At 66.1% G+C, this 20,388-nt stretch overlaps 1 protein-coding gene across 1 annotated transcript in view; it reads right to left on the bottom strand.

Moving 5' to 3' along the window:
* The window catches only part of SSBP4 (single stranded DNA binding protein 4), a 57,946-nt gene extending 38,035 nt beyond the window's left edge, over positions 1-19,911 (bottom strand). The window contains exons 1-4 of the mRNA XM_029912276.1: positions 19,700-19,911; positions 8,802-8,874; positions 7,880-7,941; positions 3,557-3,641 (exon numbers count right to left, since the gene is read on the bottom strand). Coding sequence (XP_029768136.1) covers positions 3,557-3,641; positions 7,880-7,941; positions 8,802-8,874; positions 19,700-19,755 — 276 coding nt within the window. The 5' untranslated portion in view covers positions 19,756-19,911. The remainder of the gene's footprint in view (positions 1-3,556; positions 3,642-7,879; positions 7,942-8,801; positions 8,875-19,699) is intronic.
* Between the last annotated feature and the right edge of the window lie 477 nt (positions 19,912-20,388).

Raw genomic sequence — 20,388 nt, 5'->3', positions numbered from 1 at the left:
ACAGCAGGGGGCTGCGGGTCAGGATAGAGGAACACCGGCAGGGCTGGGGGGAGCGGGGGCTGGGATAGCAGGGGGCTGCGAGTCGGGGTTGAGGGGCAGTATCAGTAGGACGGGAGATTGGCAGGAGCCCCCCGCTCCCTGACTGGCCCCATGCAGCTCCCTGCTCCTCCCTTCAGGCTCTGCACCTAAACACGCCCAGCTGTGCCCCCTGCTCTCTGTTACTGACACCTCCCCAGCTCTGGGCTGCAGCTGGTAATGGGCGGCCTGGGCCTGGCTCCAGCTGCACCAGGCTCCCCTCTCTGGTGTAACCAGAGCCGCCTGGAGGGGAGCAGAGCTCCGCCAGCCCGCTGGGTCCTAGCGAACCCCGACTCCCTGCCCCTCGCCCCAGGAGGGCAGTGAGCTGGAGTGGGGTGCAGCCCCTCCCTGCCCTGCCACGACCTCCCACAGGGCGTGCGGCCCAGGCTTAGCACAGAGAGCCAGGACACCTGGGTCCCATCCAGTCCGGACATCGACGCCCTCTGGCCAACGTGGCCCAGCCCCAAATCCCAGCTAGGGGCCGGGGCAGGGCCTCCCTCTCCCAGCTCCAGCCCTGCTGCTCTCCCCTGCAGGCAGAGCGTGACCAGGGGCCACGTGCAGTGGCCAGCCCCTGCCCCCCACACCCTGGCACCCAGCCAGCTCCCCACTGATTTCGCGAGGCAAACCCTGCAAACCAGTCTCCCCTTCTCTGTACAACTGCACCACAGCCTTAACCCTTCCCTGCCCAGACGCCAGCCTGTCGCCCTGCCCCACACAACAAGACTTCACCAGTGGACCCTGAGGCTGCCCTGCTCTGCCGGGCCCACGCTGCACAAGCCCATCCGTGGCCTCTCTGCTGCCCGGGCCACCATGCCACCAGCTCAGGTGCTGGCACCTGCTCTGGGAGCTGCATGGAGCCACGGATTCCCCAGCCCCTGGCATGCTCGGCCACGGCTGGCAAGGGGGGGTGGGGAATTGGAACTGGGTCCTTTTCCCTCCAGGGGGCACCGGCTCGGATCCAGCCCCAGGGTGGGGCTTTCCCCTCATGGGCACTGGATCCAATCTCACCCCACCCTTCAGCGACGCCACCTGAGGAACAGTCAATGGCTTGTGTGACCTGAGTCTGCAGGTTCTCAGTTGGTCCCTGACGGATGGGTGCCCATGCCATGCAGCCGCCCTCACAGCTGGCTCCCCGGGGGTCAGCCCTGCAGTGGGGAGAAGGCCTGGTCTGGCCATGTGGCTGGCGGCCTCCGCAGCAGAGGGAGGGGGGCTGAGAAGTGAGTCTCCGCGCAACAGCCTGTTAACATTTCTCACCTAGTGGTTAAAACACTGCCCCTGTCCTGCACCAGAGCTGGCCGCAGCACACGGGGACTGGTGCCAGGAAAATGGCTCCAGCCCTGGCTGTGCAGAAGTTGTCTGTCACACACACACACACACACACACAGCCACGAGCGCAGTCAAAACACACGAGCCACCTGTCCAAACGTTCCCATCACACGCCCCGTCTCCACGGCTGGCAAACAGGGTGTATAGCAGGGAGACAATACAGCTGAAAACACAAACTGAACGACAGGAGAAAGGAAGCTGTCGGCACAAAGTAACAGCAAACCTGTCCCTGCTTCCAGCCCCACGCCCAGCTCCTGCAGAGAACTCCCCGCTTAGATCCAGTCCAAGTGCTTCACGCCCTCCAGTTATGCCAGGAGCACCGGGCATGGGGCAGCGGGTCCCGCGGGGGCTCCCCGCCCCAGGCTGCTCCTGCAGACGCACAGAGATGGGCGGCACAGAGCCCTGTCAGGTAGACCAGCTCAGTGCAGTGGGCTGGGTGCTTGCAGGAGGTTTCCGCCCTGGGGGCAGCCACTCTCCAGCCCAGGACGCTTGCCTGAGGGCTCCCTTGCTCTCCACCTGCCCAAGAGAGGTGCCCCTTGCACGCTCCAGCCCTTAGCCTTGACCTCCTCCAACACCCGCTAGCTGGGGGGTGCTGAGAACCACCTAGCCCTGCTGCACCTGCACAACCGGGCGAGTGTGCTCACACATGCGCATGCAAAGAGAGCACGCATGCCTGCCATTTGGGGGAGGGACCTGGGCGGTGGGTCATGGCAGCTCACGCCCAAGGTGGAGATGGTGCCTGCCCATGGCCCGGGGTCTATGATCACCCACAGGGGGTCAGAGATCACAGTGGATGTGTGAGGAACTACCCAGCAGGGTGCCGGGGTGACCCCAGCAGAGCCCCCACTGGGTGACACCTGGGCACTCCCACCCCACCAGGTCACAGCCCCCCCCAGTCTCAGACAGGGGATAAGGGGTGGATCTGAGGGTAATTAACAACTGGCTGGGGAGAAGTCTCCGTCCCTGGGCTGTTTCCCTAACCGCTCCGCACTAGGAATGGTGGGGGCAGGTCTCTGTCCGTGTTACGCAGGTTGTCACAACAGTCCTTCTGGCCTGGAAATACAGGGTCCTTCTCCCCCACCTTCCATGTCCTGTTTAAAATAGGTCACCTCCCCCCCACTGCTGGCCGGGAGGCAGCTTGCATGGCCAGAGGATTAGTTTAACCCCCGGGATGCTGGCGCTGTTTAAGACACAGGCCTGAGGGGGCAGCCTGCCCACCAGGAACCACCGCGAGTGCCCGAGTCTGACGCCAGGAGCTCTGGGGCCGCCCAGCTAACCCCCTCCTGACTGGGAATCCAGAGGCTAAGAGCCTGCTGCTGGCTCAGAGCACCCCCAGCCCATAGACGCCACCCCCCTGGCCTGGGAGCTCCGGGGCACACGCCACATCCCCCGTCAGTGCAGCACATGGTGGGGAAGGGGCTGGGTGTGAGCGCGGCGCCAGCCAGACACGGGGGGGGGGGGGGGGGGGGGGGGGGGGGGGGGGGGGTTATCCCACAGGGAGGGCAGAGGGCGCATGAGCTGCCAGGAGCCACTGCAGGCTGGGGAGGCCCCACAGGGTGATGGGGCAGCTGGAGCAGCCAAAGGCCAGGCTGAGAGCTCCCTGCCCCAGGGACCGCCCGATGCGGGGGCTGGGGATGTGGACAGGCAGGGCTCCCTGTTACCCAGCCCCCCGGGCCCTTCTCCAGGAGGGGTCAGTCTGCAGCCCAGATGTTCAGCGCCTTGCTCCAGAGCCCTGCCAGGCGGGACCTTGCCCAGGCCCCACACAGCGTCCAGCTGGGGTCAGGTCAGAACACAGGGCCTGGAGCTACAGGCCCACAACAACACCTGAGCCCCAAGTGCGGCCGGGAGGGGAGGGGAGGGGAGGGGGCTCCTCACAAGCACCCACCCAGCCAGCAGACACGGCTGTGCGAGAGCACACTGCCCCCCCCCGCCACCCTGTCACAGCACACTGCCCCACCCCCAGGCTACACAACACCCCACAACTCTTCCGACACAGCTGGGTCCCCTGGGGCTACTCAGTACAAGCCGCCCCACCCTAGCCCAGCCAAGAGCACTGTGGGACTGGCCTGCCCCAAGCCCTCCGCACAGGAGCCTCTGTGCAGCCCTGGCTCTGCCCTGCCCTGCCCCGGCCACCGCCGGGGACGCAGTTACTCACATAGTCGTGAAAGGCCTTGGCTTCGCTGGAGTGCTCACACGTCTCCCGGCGGTCCGGTGCCGCGCAGTACAGGTCCCAGAACACACTGTGGGGAGAGAGCGCATCAGTCAGGCCCTGTCCCCCGCCCAGCCGGCAACCCCCAGCAACACCTCCCCCCCAGTTCTGCCAGTGCCCCTCGATCCTGACCCGCAGCCCCCTGCTCCAGGTTCCCCCAGCTCTACCAGTGCCCCTCAATCCCAACCCGCAGCCCCCCAACTCTGCCGGTGCCCCTCGATCCCGACCCACAGCCCCGTTCCCCCAACCCTGGGCTCCCCCAGCTCTGCCAGGGCCCCTTGATCCCGACCCACAGCCCCTGCTCCCCATGCCCTGGGCTCCCCCAACTCTGCCGGTGGCTCTCAATCCCGACCCACAGCCCCTGCTCCCCATGCCCTGGGCTCCCCCAGCTCTGCCAGTGCCCCTCAATCCGAACCCACAGCCCCCAGCTCTGCCGGTGCCCCTCACTGACCCGCAGCCCGGTTCCCCCAGCCCTGGGCCTCCCTGAGCAGCAGCTCCCAGTTGTGCTGAGCTGCAGGGTAGACAATGAGGCCTACGGCCGAGTCTGAGCTGGGGAGGGGCCCTAGTGCCACCCAGCTCACCGTGCCAGCTCACGAGGGGTTAACTAGTGCCACAAAGTCACTGCCGAAGCCCCTCAGCCAAGACCCACCAAAACTCACTCCACCACGGATCTGAACCCCTGGAGGCCCATTCTGTGCTGGTGCCAGCCACGGCCGTGGGGTCAGGTTGGACCCACAGGGTCAGGGCCGATCGCCTGCAGCGGAGAATAACCGTGCCCTTGGGGGAGCAAGGGCACAGCTGCACCTGGCCCATCCCATTCCAGATGCAGTGGCTGCTCCAGGCCCAGGGGCTGGCCCGGCTCCCGCTCAGCCCGCAGGCTCCACCGCAGAGTGTTTTCCCCGGTAACGGTTGCTAAGAACATCAGCTGGAGCTGAAGTTAAAATTCCAAGAACTTTCCACCAGGCTGCGGCATCCTGGGGAGGGGGAGGCCAGGGCCCGGCCAGAGCCACCCTGCTGCTGGCGCCCACCCTGCCCCGAACAGGCTTGCTCATGCACTGGGCTGACAAGCACACAGGAGGGGGCTACGGGGCGGATGGGACGTGCCTGTCCATGTTTCTGGGCAGCCCAGGGCTTGGGAAGAGGCTCGGCGATCTCTGAATCCCCAAGGGAGCCTGCAGCCCCCTCGCCTGTGGCTGCTCACACTCTGTGGGCAGCACGGCGTGGCCCCGGTGAGCCACACGGACGTGCAGATCACGCAGCCACCAGCCTCACTCACGTCTTGCTCCCCTGCTCGGCCAAGGCATAATGCACCAGCGAGGCCTTCCGGGGAGCTACTCCAGCAGCCCAAGGGTTAATCCCAATCGCCCCCCCATGCCTGCTATAAGCCATTGCCTAATAGTTTATTGGAAACAGCTAAATACACAGACATGAGGTCCCGACGGGCAAACACCCCCCTGGCTCCCAGCGCCCCGGGAGAAGGTGGGGTGGGGGCACTCACAGGCACACTGCTGCTAGGCCCTGTAGCTAGATCGGCAGGATGGGTCTGTCTCTGCGAGCACAGAGAGCTATCCGGCTCAATCTACAGACGGGGAGGCGATGCCCAGAGAGGCGGACGGCCTTGCCCAAGGTCACGTTGGAAGTCTGGGGCCGAGCCAGGACTGAACCTGGCTACCACGACTCCCAGACTGACCCCTTCCCCGGTGGGCCAGGCTGTCAGCCCTGCTTCTTCCTGCCAATGTGCCTAAGCTCCAGGAGCCCCAGCACACACGCTGGCTGCAGCTGGCCATTTGGAGACCCGCTCCTCCGCCCCGCTGCTGGCTGGGGGCTTTGGGAGCTGCTGGCTGGGGGCTTTGGGAGCCGTGCCCCGAGTTAGCTGGCGGCGATTCTCCCCGGTCGACCCTGGTTTTATTTACGGCCCACAGAGCCTGGTGCCATGCAGGGGCTGCGCCGGGTCCGTCGAAGCTGCTGGGCCAAGCGGAGAGGGCCGATCCAGCAGCGCTCGCCCCCGGCTGGGGCCGGACTCGCCCAGCCCTGAATATGTCTAGCACTGCCCCTTTAAAAACCAATAGCTGTCAACCACTCCGGGCATTTCCAACCAATAGGATGACGGTATGCAAATATACTATGGGGAGCCAGGTGGTGAGTGGCTGAGTGCTCTGATGTCACCATCTCATCTCACACACACCCCCGGACCTGCCCTGAACTTCAGCTCACTCCAGGGGTGCCCACAGGGGAGGTGGGGCAGCGGGGCCGGCCCCGGGGGCACTGACCCTATCATGGAGCACTTGTCTGGCCAGCGTCAGCGCCCCCTGCAGGAGGCCAGGCACCAGCGACGCTGCTCCGTCCAGCCATAAACCCCCGACCTCAGGGGCGCAACCCCACGGCCCTGGGCATCGGCATGGACCATTGCCTCATCCCCCTTCTGCCCTCCACCACAACCCCAGCTGCAAGGGGATCCCTCCTGCTGCTCTGGGATACCCTGCCCTGGGTATCACGGCCCCCTAACAGCCCTGACCCCCTTCCTCCTTCCCGGCAGGAGCAGGGACCACCCCACAAGGACATGCTACAGCTGGGGCGTCCAGAGTTCAGCAGGCTCTGACACACCCCCAAGATGGAGGCACAGCACAGTGGATGGACAGACACCCTGAGCACAAAGGCAACAGTGGGTCAAGCAGCCTCACTGCACCCCAGCTTTCTCCTGAGCTCTGGGGCCCTTTCACCAGCCCGTCCCATGGGGTGGGAGCGGTTCTGCTGCATTCACCCCCAGGAGCCCCCAGGAACAGGAGCAGAGATTACAGCACCTTGCATGCATGCAGGGGGACTCAGATTCCCAGGGCCCAGCTGGCAGGTGAGTCTCCCCCCCCCACTCCCAGGCATCTCCTGTGGGTACCCAACACGAGCAGCCCCATTCCAGGAGCTGGGCCCTATTCCCCTGCGGCTCTGGGGGCAAAGGACATGGAGCTAGGAACAGACCCCAGACCCCTGCGCTCCAGCCACTGCCCTAGGCTGCCTGGCCCTTCACCTTCTCTTTGTGACATCACAGCTGGTTGCCAAGGGGACTATTGTGATGTCACAAACAGAGGATGGGGTGGGGGCAAGCTCTGAAGCAAGAGACAGCTGGCTGGGCTGCACAGAGAGGACCCTGAATAACCCCGTCCAGCTGGGGCACGAAGGAGAGGTAGGAGCCCCTCCTCTCCCCCCCCCCCCCCACCCGCATCCTCCCACAAGCACCCCCAGCCAGACATGCCTTGGGGCAGCACTCCCCACAGACCCAGGAGTCCATGCCAGGCTGCATCAGGCATCCCAGCCCCATGCAGCCGGGCTGTCCCAGCACAGAGCTGTGGGGCTGGAGAGCTCTCTGCAGCTCAGAGCCAGCCCCTCCCTCGGGGGCCAGGCGCGGTTTACGCCCCCGGCAGCTGGGCTGCACCAGAAGGTGGAGCCAGGCACAGGGCATCTGGCAGCTACTTTGTCATGGTGCAGACAGGCAGGACAGGGCACGCACAGCTCAGCGGGCGGGGATGGGAGCCCCGTGCCCCCCAGCCCGGGCCATCAGAACAGCTCCAAACCCAGCCCAGCGAGGCTCCTGGGGGAGGAAAGAAATGAACCCCGACCATGAACTCCTCCTGGAGTCCTAAGTCTACCCCCCTTTAACAGAGGAGCTGTGCAGGACAAGACCAAATCCTGCCTCGTTTGTCCATTGGGCCCTTGTCTCCTTTGCGCTCCTGTCTGAGCTGTGTGAACTCGGGAGGATCCCGCTGGTCCCAGAACATGGGGGTGCCACGGAAAAGTAGGTCAGGCCCAGATCTAACGGGACGAAGCCCCGTGGCTGCCTAGGAACGGTGCTTTCTGCCTTTTTGGGGCCAGCCAAATTGTCTCCATATGTGTGAGCCGGGCCTGGTGGGGCCCAGCGCTGGGGGAGCCGGGGTGTTTCCGGGAAGCAGGATGGGGGGAGACCTAAAATAAATTCCAGTTGCTCCTGCTGGCTGATGGGAAAAGCAGAACAGCAGCTTTATGGGGTTCGAGGTGATGAGTGTCAGCGGCAGAGGGAATAGCCACAAGGGACAGGAACTGGGGGGGGGGGGGGGGACCAGCCCTTCCCCCTCCCCACTCCACTAACAACCCCCCGTCCCCTGCTCTGCTGACAAGGAGAGGGCAGGGGGCCATCTCCCCCCACGCAGAGCCCAGCTGATCAGGGGAATTGCATACCCACCCCATGGCTGTAGCCCAGGGGACAGCCCACCCCCCACGCAAGCTGGGAAGGGCACTTACCACCACCAGGAGTGCAGGAACCCCGGGGGCTCCCCCAGCGTGATGTTCTTCTCCCATCGGATCTGCAAGAGAGAGGGCAGGTCACCCGAGCCGTGTTCGGACAGGGGGCCCCAGTTGGAAATGGAGCAGCAGGCACAAACCCCTGCAGCGTTCCCGTCTGCTGGCCCCCCAACTCCAGCCTGTAGGCTTGGTGCGCAGGAAGCTACCTGCCGTGGGCGACTCAGTGCGGGGGTTATCGTACGGTCAGGGAGGAGAGGGGTCGGGGCTCCGGGCACGCCTCCAGCTCCCTGATGGTCTCCAGGGTGTGCGGTCCCTGCAAGGATCCCCCTCCTGGGGCCCGTGCGCTGAGCCAGCCACACCCAGGAGAGCGGTGGGGGCTCCGGGGCAGGATCGAGGGGCACCAGAGCTCCAGGGCCCTTGTTCAGCAACGTGCTGTGCAGAGCCCCCATTTGCTCCATCACCCCAGAGCCAAGAAGCCCCTCGGCCGGCTCCTTGCCCCCAAGACCTTACATGGAGGAGTCACCCCAGGGTTCCGGCCCTAGAGCCCTTCCCTCCCCCCACTCCAGCACACCGGGCAGTAGGGCTGCCCCAATGCCCTGCAGCGGCACAGAACCAGCTGTGGCAGCACCCAGGTGACACAGCCTCCGCTGGACCCATCCCCACCGCACTTGGGCGTCCCTCTCCCTGCCCCAGCTGCAGACCCTATGTCCCAGCCCCCCTTGGCTGGGAGCCATGCACCTGGGGCCCCTCACCAGCCTGGGACTGCCCCCTACAAAGGGCCAATTGAACGCTTTGGCAGCCCATGGTGCCAAAACGGCCCTGGCCAGTACATGGGACTGGCCTGTGAGCAGGGGTGAGATGGAAGCTCTAGCAGGCCATGGGAGAGCAGCTGGGCCATGTGCCCAGGCCACCCTGGTCTTACCTCCGAGAGGAAGGTCTGTGCAGATTTCTGGGCTCCCACGTGCAGCAGGTACTCGTACACGTACAACGCCAGCCTGCGCGAGACGAGAGATGCCTCAGTCCCAGGAATGCCCCCTGCCCCCCCCAGCCCGCTCTGCAGCAGGACCTGGCCCCATGCAAGGGGCCCATGGGGCCGAGCCAGCCAGAGCGTTTGATCCCAGGAGGAATCGCGTTAGTTCTGTCCCGATGCCCCACAGAGCCGAGCCCTGGGGGGCCTGCACCCCTCCCCCACCCTCCACAGACCAGGCCACTTTGGTCAGCCCCACTGTGCTATCTGGCCTGAGAGCCCAATTCTGCCATCTCCTCCCTCCGGGCACAGCTCTGCCTATGCAGGACAGGGGCTGTGGGGAGCAGCATGTGGCCAGTGCTTCCAGGAGCCCCCTGGACACCAGATTCCCCATGAGGAGAGGTTTCCTTCTCCCCTTGCCAGGAACAGGGATGCAGACAAAGGCCCCTCACCAGGCCCAGATCTAGCATTAGCAAGCGCCTCCCATTGGGGGAGCTAGTGGGTCAAGCAGCTGCCTCTGGAGTGGAACACGACAGCCGTGCCACACCCTGGGCTGGGGCAGGAAGCCAAGTACCCTGTGCCCCACAGAACCAAGCACAGTGTCAGTCTGGCAAGTGCCCATCCCTGCCAGGCCCTACTAAAGCCAAGGGGAACCGCACACCCTCCAGGCCCACAGGGCAGAGTCCGGCATGCTGGGACCTGTGTCTAGAGCAGACAGCCCAGCGCAGCTGGCATCATGCCAGGCTCCATGGAGCAGGGAGGGCTGGGAAAAGGACTCAGACTAGACCATTCAGTGCCAGCCCATGTGCCCCAGGGGTGCCCAACTCCTGCCCCACAGAGCATGAGGGGGCTGCAGCTGGGGTTACCACCTTTGAAATGCAGAAAGTCAGGCACACACTCCCCCCACAAGACAAGCCCGCTGCACCCCCAGGCAACGCCGCAAACCCCTCCCCCCACTCTCACGTGACTCAAACCCTCTCACGCCCGCGTGGGGCGCTGGCACGTTGGTGGGCAGGCAGCTGCTGTATTTGCAACCGTTTTGATCGGTTATCTCAAGCTGCAGCATCTCTGGCTGGACACCGAAACTTTCACCATTTGCTACCCCAGTGTACGGTGGTGATGATGCAAATCTTTAGACCCATATTAAGAAACCACCACCAACCCAGCAGATTAAATTATTTTTCTGGCAACTGGCAAATCCAGAAAAAACCCAGCCAGGGGGTAACCCTGGCTGCAGCAGGAGGGGCAGTGCCCCAGGGATCCACCTGGGGGTCAGGGCATTCATTCTGCAACCAGCAAGGCACCCCCAGTGCCATGCGGTGCCCTGGAAGTGACACAGGGAGCACCCTTGGGCACCAGGCTTTCCCTGCAGGGAGAGGGGTTTTCGCTGCCCCGGGCACAGCGCTGGGACCAGGGAACAGCCCCTGGGCACACCCTGTCTGCCACAGGCCCTGACCGGCCCAGAGCCTGCACCCAGGAACACATCAGCCCGCACAGGGGTCTCTGGCTGGGGGAGGGGATGGGTCCAGCGGGACGAGACACTGCACAGTCCACAGCGAACCACGCAGCCCCCCCGGCACCCCCCACGACCCCTGGGGCACGAGGCACAGCCAGAACCAGAGGGGAAATGCATTCCCAGCCAGGCTGTCCAAGGGAGAGTGGGGCAGCTCCGCCCAGTCCCCCTACACCTTGGGCGCTGCCCTGCCCCCCATCATGGGGCCTGTCCAGCCCTGCCACTGGCTCCTGCTTCCCCATCCATTTGCCAGCACCGCAAAGCATCAATTATTCAGAACATCCTGAGCAGGTTGAAAAGCCGCCACAATGCAAGAAAATCCGGAGCGTCAACACCGCCTGCCCCCCAGACAAAGGCACCGCACGGCTGGGCTGAGACGCGCCCCAGCAGGGAGCCCAGCAGGCCTTGCGGAGCGGGAGGTACATGCCCCGTGCTCCCCCTGCCCGGTCCCCCTCACGCACCTCACCCACAACCCCGCTCGTCTGCAGAACCCTGGCTCCCTGGGGGCCGGTTCCCACCCTTCCTCCTGCCCCAGTGCTGACCCACAAGCCCCAGTTCTCACAGCTGGCGCCTTCTCCTCACCGTACCCACTCGTCCATCACTAGTGGAGGGAAGGGGGCAAGGTTTGTTTCACCCCCCTGTGGCCCCAGCATGCCAGGCCAGCCCGTTCACACAGACTCACAAGGGCTGGGTGTTAAAGTGTCACCTGGGAGCAGGGGCTGATCCCTCCCCCGCAGCCCTGCCGGGTTTACACGGGGAGCCGGACAGGGCCCAGCTGCTGAGCTGGTTCAGAGGGGCCAGCATGCTGGGCTTGCCAGAATCCAGGGTACCCCCACTCCCCCAGGCAGCCAGACCCTCCGGCCCAAGGGAGGATCCATGGGGCTGGGAAGGACATTAGGGGGATGATGAGAGGCGCAGATGGAGCTTTCCTAGGGCACCAAGAATTAACCCCTGGACTGAGAGCACCTCCGCCGCCCCCCCACCCCCTGGCAACCAGGGCAGGGACGAGCCAGTACCCGTCTGGCAAACCAGGAGCCATAAACGAGAGTCCCATGCAGGGCTTGGTCCTCCGGGGCCGCAGGCAGTGAAACCTCATCTGCACTGGCAACAGTTCCTGGTGTCTGAGTCCCGCCGGGTGAGGTGTTCCCAGCCAGCCCAGCCACGGAGCGATGCAGAGAAAGAGCACGAGGGGGGATTAGCAGGGAAAAGCGGGGGGCAGAGGGATAAGCTGGAGGGGCGGGAAACTCAGCCACTTCCCCACCCATGCAACATCGTCCCTCCACTCGCCGGGATGCAGCGAGCACACAGGACAACAGGCTCACGGGCACTGCTCTGCTCCTAGGGGAAGAGCCCCCATGGGGAGCACGCAGGGCACCAGTTCTAAGGGGTGACGAGACCGGGGAGCTCAGACCCCTCAGCTCAGCCTGCACCACTAGCACTGGGATGGGGGGCGGGCATCTAGACACACGGGGGAGGGGCCTCCTGCTGTCCTCACAGCCCCATTTGGAGGGCACAGGGGGTATGGAACCTGCCCCCCCAGCCGTGGCCATGCCAGGAATGGACCTCCACCCAACACATGGCCAGGAGCCTTTCCCTGTGCCAGGGCTGGAGCCAGGCAGTTCAGCCCCACAGCTCTCAGAACGGGGCACGGCCATCACCTCCCTACACTGCTAGCAGCTGGCACAGGCAGGGAGGTGCCCCTCACCACAGGAGGAGCTGGGTTCCAACCAGGGCCCCGCTGGGCACACAGACATGCCATGGGGAAGAGCGCAGTGCTGGACAAATCCAGAGAGAACCGCTCCGGCTCTGCCCGAGTAACCAGCTCCCCCACCAGGCTGCCTGGCCCCCAAGGGGGCCCCCCCCCAAGCGTTATCGGTGCAGGAGCCTGAGGGGCCCGGCCGGCCTGCTCTGGCACATGGAGCATGAGGAGGCAGGGCCGGCTGGAGAGCAGCAGCCCAGAGTAGGCAGAGATGGGAGCAGAGAATTACCCCAGGTCACTCACGCTGCACAGCGAGTGCCCACTTGCTGTGGACACAGCTGTGGCGGGGGCAGCGCTGGCACGCCTGCCTACTCCGCTAGCTGGGGGTGCACCAGACAGCACAATCCAGCACCCGAACACCGGGCACAGCATCCTGGGATCGGCCAGGTGCCCAGCCCGCCAGGCTCAGGATATGGCCTGTGGGTCTCCAGAGGGGAAGAGCCCCGCTCAGGTCAGGCCCTGCCCGAAAGTCCCCCTGTCCGTCCACCCTGGCTCCACAGCAGGGCCCAGCCCACGCTCCCAGCCGGGCACTGCTCATCCTCTCACCGCAGGGGCGTTCTGCACACTGGCCCCTTGCGCTCCCGCAGTCCTGCCAGGGCCCCCGCCCGGCATGCCAGGCAGCGGTGATTATAGGTACCACCAGCAGCCCCAACCCAGCAGGGCCGTGCATGGAGATCTCCACCCTCCCTGCTGGCTCCATCGGCTCCTGCCCAGCACCCTGGGGGTTAACACCACCGCGCGCTTCCACCAGTGCCGGGACTTAATGCCACGGGGGGCAGAGGATTAGAACAAGCCAGACGGCGCAGGAACACCAGGCTCGAGGTAACCTCCGTGCGAGGGTAAAGACAGCCAGGATGGCAGAGGAGCCGGGGCACCTGCTTGCTCCAGCTGCGACCCTGGAGGGGTGGGGTGGGGGGCTGGAAATGGGACCATCCCACCAATGCAGGGGGACGGCCCCCCCACTGCTCTGCACTGCCCCCCACTGCTGGCAGTGGCAGGCCCTGACGGGAGCCGTGCATGTGGCAAGGGCTGAGCTGGCCTCGAAGCCAGCTGGGAGGGTGGGGAGCTGGGGATGTCCTGCTTGGCTCCCCGGGAGGAGCAGCTACAGCCCCCCCCAGCGCTAGGCGCTGTACAGATACCTTGGGCGGCAGGAGAGCCCGAGCCCTCCCCCAGCCCAGTACAGCCACCCCCAGACAGGATCGCCACATGGCCAGGTTCTCCCGGGGCCCTCCTGCTTCCCTCTGAGCTGTCGCTATGGGGCTTGCAGCCCCATGGCTAGCAACCGCAGGGCTGTGACAGCAGCTCAGTGCATTGGAGGGAGGCTCCACCACACCCCAACCCTGACGCTGTAGCCTGCCAAGAAATGGCCCCATGGTGCCAGGGCATCCCAGGGGTGCATGGGGGGCAGGAGCCGAGGGGCTGCAAGCCGGGAGCGTGCCAGCTGGAACAGATGGTGCATGGTTTTCTAGCCCAGGACCCAGTTCCCTACACTCCTACAGGGAGCCCATCCTGCGAACAGGTCCCCTGGCCACGGTTTACCTGGCACGTGCCGTAGGCAGTTACGGGGTCTCTGGCCCTGCCATTACCAAGCTGGGGTTCACAGAGCACCCAGGGCTGTTACTGGGCTGGGCAGCACTGCTCTGCTGGGCACAGTCACTTGCACAGGGCTTCCTGGGACGAGAAACCCCCAGGGGAATGGGCCACGTCTGGGCCCAAGCAGGGAGCAGCAGCAGGGCCAGGCGAGGGGGGAGCAGGAGCAGCTTCCCACTACGCCCCGACGCTCAGGCCTGGCTGGCACACGCTGGCTTCCCACCCCAGCCACGGAGACCTCGCTCCAGCCTCAGCCCTGGAACCCCGGCAGCGCAGCCAGAGCTCCTAGGACCGAGCCCTGTGGGCTTCCACCACTGCCTGCCTGGGGCCGGGCTGGGGGCAGAGCGGGGTCTCTGGAGTTGGGGGAGCAGCGGGCAGCACGGCAGAGACCCTTGGGACACGCTGGTCTGGGACGCCGTGGCTCACAAAGCCCGGGAACAAGCCCGACATCTGAGGCCCAAGCGGAGGGGACCCAGCGCAGCCTGAGCGTCTCTGCAAAGCCTTCCTCGTGGAGAGCCCGAGTGACGCGAGCATCCTTCCCCCCCAGACAGCCCCAGGACACAGCCTCTGACAAGAGCCAGCCAGGCGCAAACCTCCCCGAAAGGGAGGGGGGGTCAGACCCTCCACGGAGCCCACTGGGGACGCGGCTACTGCTCCGGACATGGAAGGAGCCCAGATACCATGGTGATGGGCGCCAGGCTAGACTTCTGGAGGCAGGGAGGCACAATCTGCAACAGCCTGATTCGAGACGGCAGGGCCGGTCCTTTTCCTCGGTGTCTGTGCTGCACACAGTACTGTGGGCAAGGCCCTGCAGAGAACAGCCACTCCGCACTTCCCTGAGACAGTCCAAGGGAAAGCGTCTAGCCCCTGCTTCCCAGGCCCAGATCCTCAGCTGGTGCAACCCAACCTCATCCCACTGCAGTGGGCAGAGCGACACCAGCAGACAATTCGGCCCTCATGTCGTCTTCTCCCCTCCCGGAGCCGGACAAACCCCGGAGAGCCGGTGCCCACACCCAGGCACAGACCCCGGGGCTGGCTCCACTCCCCACCTCTGCTGGTCTGACATCTGCAGCTCCACAGCTGCAGTTACCTCAGCCCCCCCCGGGCACGGAGACAGGCGCACTGCTCCCCCAGCGGGGGACGCTGCTCTGGGCTTTCTCACGGGGAGCCTCTTGCTGCAGAGGAGAGAATCAATGCAAACCACATCTCCAACCAGGCCTGCAGCTAGCAGCACCCTCCGACCCAGACCCTTCACCCAGCACCGCACGGCACCAGGGCCGCACAAACAGGACAGGAGGCACCAGACTGGCCTCCCATCGAAAGTGAACGGCCACCTGGGCTGGCAGCCAGGGCAGAGTCCCAGGGCTGAAGGAGCCATGGGCACTGAGCTCTCTTCTCTCCCCCTACACTCCACGAAAGGCCAAACTCTCTAGGAGACACATGGACGAAGTTCTTGGAGAAAGTGCTGCCGCCACTGCCTCCCACCGTCTTCTGAGCAGGCGCCCCCTCCCGGGAAGGCCATACTATCCCACCCCACTCATCCTCTGCATGGAGGGAAGGCTGCAGGAGGTGGCTGGCTGGCACATGAGGGGATGCACAGACTGGAACGACCGGGGCTGGTGAGGGCAGGGGGGCCCCAGACAGTCTATATGGGGCAGATTCCCAGAGTGATGCTCTGGGGTCTCCAAGAGATCCTGGATGGTGGCACAACGCCCACCCCCCGGCTTCCCCCCAGCACGGCTCTCGCCTGCTCCTGCTCCTCCAGAGAGCAGCGCCTCCCACAGGCAAGGCTGGGGCCTTGGCAGGGTTCGGCTCGCTTTCAGGTGTTTTCGCTTCAGTGAAAACGCTCCAATACAAAGTTTTCCTTAAAGCAAAACAAACGAACCCAAAGCCAACAGCCCAGGGCTCACCTGCGATAACCCACCAGCAGCAGGGCAGCCCCGAGCCGACCCACAGAACCCTTGTCCCCAAACACCCGAGTGCAGCGAATCCCAGCGGCCTGCCATGCCCCCTCCAGGGACATCACTTCCAGCTCAGCCTCCCACCGGTCCAGGTCTAGGCTGGTGCCAACCTCTCTGCCCCTGTTCCAGGACATCCACCTGAGAGGTCCCAGGTTCAATTCCCCCCTGACCCATCTCCAGCCCCAGGCCAGGGCTCCCTGCAGTTCCACTCAGCCAGGTCTGCCCGCTGCAAGTCCTACCCCCGCTCTGGATCCTCCCTCCAGCACCAACCCCTATCCCCTGGGCTCCTCCCAGCACCCCCCACTCTGGCCTGCTGCAAGGGGGCTTCACCCCCCCCCCCCCGCCCCATTCCCCAGGACGCCCTGCCCCGGCTGCTGGGATGCACCGTTTCAGGCTTGGCTTCCCACAGCCAGGCGTGATCACCCCACGTTCCCAGGAGCTGCTGCACAAACTCCTGCAACTCCCCAGAGGTTCCCCAGCTCCGGCCCGGCCTCACTGATCGTATTCTTCACTTTGCCGTCTCCCCAACAGCTCCCTGGTCCCCCTCACCTCTGCCACGCCTGCCTGGCCCTGGCACTCTCCGGGCCCCCAGCCCCCGGGCTCAGGTGCCCTCTTTAGAGCTCAGCTGGGGGATAGCTGCTCAGTCACAGGTGCACTGGCCTCGTCCTCCTTAAAGGGCCAGTCCCCCTATGACAGCTACAACAACAAAGAAGTGCATGCAGGCTCAGCCCTTACTGGCAACCCTACAATAACAAACTTATGTGCACACAAGTGTTGGAGGAAAACCAATACCAGGGAGTCCAAGCTGAGATCCCAGCTTCTAAGCCATCACCAACCAAGCCCAGAAAACAACGGGAACAATCGCTGGTGAGTGTCACCATGGGACCTGGCTGGGACGGGCCCCCTACGGGCAGCACTCCCCACCCGCTCCTGTCTCCTTCCAGCCCCCCCCCCCCCAGCTCTTCACTCTCCTCCTGCCACACCAGGGAAAGCAGAAGGGGCGTCGACGACGACACCCAAAGCCCCGGTATCTCCCCCAGGCTCAGTCCCAACCTCTGACCTCTCTCTCCTCAGCCTCCGCAGCAGCAGCTCCCAGCTCTGCCCGCCCCAGGTGCCCACGGGGCCAGGCTGACCCAACCTAGCAGCACCAGCTGTCCTCACCAGGCAGGCAGGCAGCACTGGCAGCGCCAGCGCAGACACAGCAGGGGCACCGCACCGGGGGGGGGGGGGGGGGGGGAACGGCTCTGTGCTGGGAGAGTGGGCCCAGATGCCCCTGTCCAGGAGCCTGCAAGCTGGCATGGGCCACATACAGCCAGCCAGCTCTGAACTCCAGCCCGGAGACGAGAAGACCAGGGCTCCCAGCCAGCAAGCTGGGGTGGGGGGAAGCAGCCCCTCCCCGCTGAGAGGAAGACCATGGCCCCAATCCTGCAGTGAGTAAACTCGGCTGAGTAGCTGCACTGACTCCAATGCAGTCACTCCCTGTGTGCAGCTAACCCCGTGCGGAGCCCAGCCAGCCGGGGGCACCGACTGCCCACCCCCTCCCCGCCTAGTTACTAAACCAGGCCGGGGTCTGGAACCGCAGGCCCCGTGGCTCCTGGGGCAGGTCACTCACTCTTCTAGCCATTCCCTCCGCCTAGGGAGCTGGGCCCCCACATCTCACAACCCCCAGCACCGCTGAGCCAGCCTGCAATCCCCCCACCCCCCCGAATGGTCATGTCATGGAACAGACCCTCTCCCCTGGATTCCAGATACAAGCCAGGGACATTTCAATGGGGCCGGGGAACCCCCCAGGGGCCAGGCTGGGACTGGTCCCTCGGCCCCCCTGGCCTGGCATCGCCTGGGCAAAGGGAGCAGAACAGGGTCTTACATGGACCTGCCAGGGAGACGTGGTGACAAACGGACATGCACAGGGCAGGCAGACGGACAGACACGCGCAGGCAAAGAGCCCCCCCAGGCTGACTGCTGTATTTGTAGGAGGCGCGTCCCTTGCTCTCAAGGAGCCGCTTTTATGAATGAGCGAGTGACAGCGCGAGGACGGATCCAGCAGCCGCCGCTAAGAAGATGCTGCTCACCTGGATCCCGAGTCAGCGCGGCTGCTTCAACGGGACCGACCGGCGCCAAAGGCGGGTCGAGCGTCTGGCTCACGCGAGTGACTCAGCCAGGGCCCAGCCTGGCACCCCAGGGCCCACACAGCCGCCCCAGCTCACCCTGGCAGCTCCCCTACTCTGCTCTCTGTACCCCCCAGCAGAGGAGAGGCTCTGAGCCAGGACAGCCCCGGAATCAAAGTGAGGAGAATTGTCCGGACTCCGTTCGAATACCAGCACCTGCCCTGGCACCGCGGGGAGCAGCTCGGTCCTGGGGTTCCCTCGTCCGGCCTTTTCCCTGCTGGTGCAGCAGCCCCAGCGTTTCCTAAAGCAAACGCTCCAGCCCTGCGCCCCCTCCGTCCCAGCACCCGCAGCCTTCCTGGCCCCGTCGCAGCAGCAGCCGACGGGCCGCGAAGCACCCTCTGGCCCCTGGATCAGACACACACAAAGCCACCGGCGGAGACGGGCCTCATCCTACAGGAACCCCCCTGCTCCCAACTGTCACCCGCCAGCCCCGGGAAGCTCCAGGGGCAGAGGCAGGGGCAGGCACCGACAGCAGCGGCCGTCTGGTCCCAAGGTTGCATTGTCTTCCTTTGTAGCTGAAATAATATCCCAAGTCCCCCCGAAAGGGCCAGGCTTTGGCGGGGGGGGCTACCAATCCCCTCCAGGGTCTCTGGCTGGTTCCTTTCACTCTCTGGTCCGAGTGCCAGTCTCGTTAGGAAGAGGTTCACCCCCCGCCCTGCGGGATCCCACGTCTGCCTGACAGCGAACACCACGGCTCAGGCTGCGCACCGAGCCCGCAGGACGGCCGTGATGGGCCGGCCTGGGCACGGACACAAAGCCCCCGCTGGGAGCTGCCCCGGGGCAGAGGTGAGCGGGGAGGGGGACAGGGTTCTCCACAGAGTAACTGCCCCCCCCAGGGGAAAATCTGTTTGCACATGGTGAGGCATTGCACGAACTGGCACCTCCCCCAGACCCAACACCCAGGGCTAAGCTGGCACCCTCCCCCCCCCATCACACTGAGCCCCCCCATCCTGTACCCCCCACTGTACATGTGCCCAGCCACAGCCTGGTTCTGTGCAGCTCAGCCGGAGGACGGGGTACGGGGGGCACAGGACAACCTGCTGCCTCGGTTGGCGGCTGCCAGTCGGGCTTTGCGGCTCGGGCTGAGACGGGCAGAAAACTGAGCGCCCGGGAGCGGCGGGTTCCGCCTGCCCAGTCCCCTTTGCCCAGACCCCAGCAGGGCCGGGACTGGGTCCTGTGGGGCCCCGACAGGACCAACACCTGCTCCCAGCAGCAGCACGGGGGCCCCGCACCTCCCCGCCCCCACTTCACCCCCGACGGGCGGCCCGGCCCCCGGGGCACTGCTGACCCCCCGCCCGCGCCCGGAGACCCCGGGCCCAGCCCGGCCGGGGCCAGGCGCTCCTCGCGGGGGGGCCGGGGGGCCCCGGGGAGCCGAGCCGCTGCAGTCACCCAAGGGGCGGCCGCTCTCAGAGCCAAGCCCCCGCAGCCCCGTCCAGAGCCGCCCAGCGCGCCCCGGGCACCCCGAGCCCCCGCTCCGAGTCCCCGCAGGGACCGCCCGGCTCCGGCCCCCGGCTCTGCTCCCCCCGCCGGGCGGCCCCTGCGCCTCCCCGAGAGCGCAAAGTTGGCGGCGCAAAGTTGAGACGCTCCGAGCCGGCGGCGGCCCCCGATTTTTCCCGTCCGCGGCGGTGCAAAGCCCCCGACCCCCCCCCGCTGCCCCGGGCCCGGCCCCGCCGGGGGCCACACGCCGCCCCCAGCCCAGGGCGAGCGGAGCGGAGCGGAGGCTGCGCCCCCATGTGCGGGCGCCCCGCTCCGGCCCCCATCGCCCGGCAAACTTCCCGCGTGGAGCCCCCCCGGGGAGGGGGCGGGGAACGGGCCCCCCGCGCTCCCCGCTGCCGGCCCACGCCGGGGTCCGGCGGACTCACTTCTCCCGGGCCTGGCTGTCCGAGGGCACGGCGGAGCCCTTCCCCTTGGCGTACATGCTGCGGCCGGGTTCGCCTGTGCACGCCCGTCAGCGAGCGCGGCCGGCGCAGCGCCCCATAGCCACGGCCACCCCGCCGGCCCCGGCCCGGAGCAGCGGCCGCAAACCCGGCAGCGGCGCTCGGGCGGGGGAGCTTGAAACCGCCGCGCAGGCACCGGGCAGGGGGGGCTCGCTCGCCCTCGCGCGCTCTCTCTCGGCTCTGTTGGCTGTTCCAGGAACGGCGCCACCTCCCCCCGCCCCGGCTCAGCTCTTAAAAGGGCAACGCCGAGGCTGGAGCGGGGGATTCTGCACGCGCGCACGCTCTCCCCGCCCCGCACGGTGCAGACACCCCACCGTGACACCCACCGGCCGGGCGCCCCCCTCGATCACCCCCATCACACGGACACGTGCTTCCTCCAGCCTCAGACTCTACCCAAGGCTAACATGGGCAGCCCCAGCATAGTGCCGCCAGCACCCTGCTCCCAGCACCCCACTGCCAGCACCCTGCTCCCAGCACCCCACTGCCAGCACCCAGCACCCTGCTCCCAGCACCCCACTGCCAGCACCCTGCTCCCAGCACCCCACTGCCAGCACCTCGCCCAGCACACCCAGTGCTCCCAGCACCCCACTGCCAGCACCCAGCACCCTGCTCCC

The sequence above is a fragment of the Terrapene carolina genome, unplaced genomic scaffold (assembly GCF_002925995.2).
Source record: "Terrapene carolina triunguis isolate 2854851 unplaced genomic scaffold, T_m_triunguis-2.0 Scaffold194, whole genome shotgun sequence".
Lineage (NCBI taxonomy): Eukaryota > Metazoa > Chordata > Testudines > Emydidae > Terrapene > Terrapene triunguis.
This window is presented reverse-complemented; position numbering and strand designations above follow the sequence as displayed.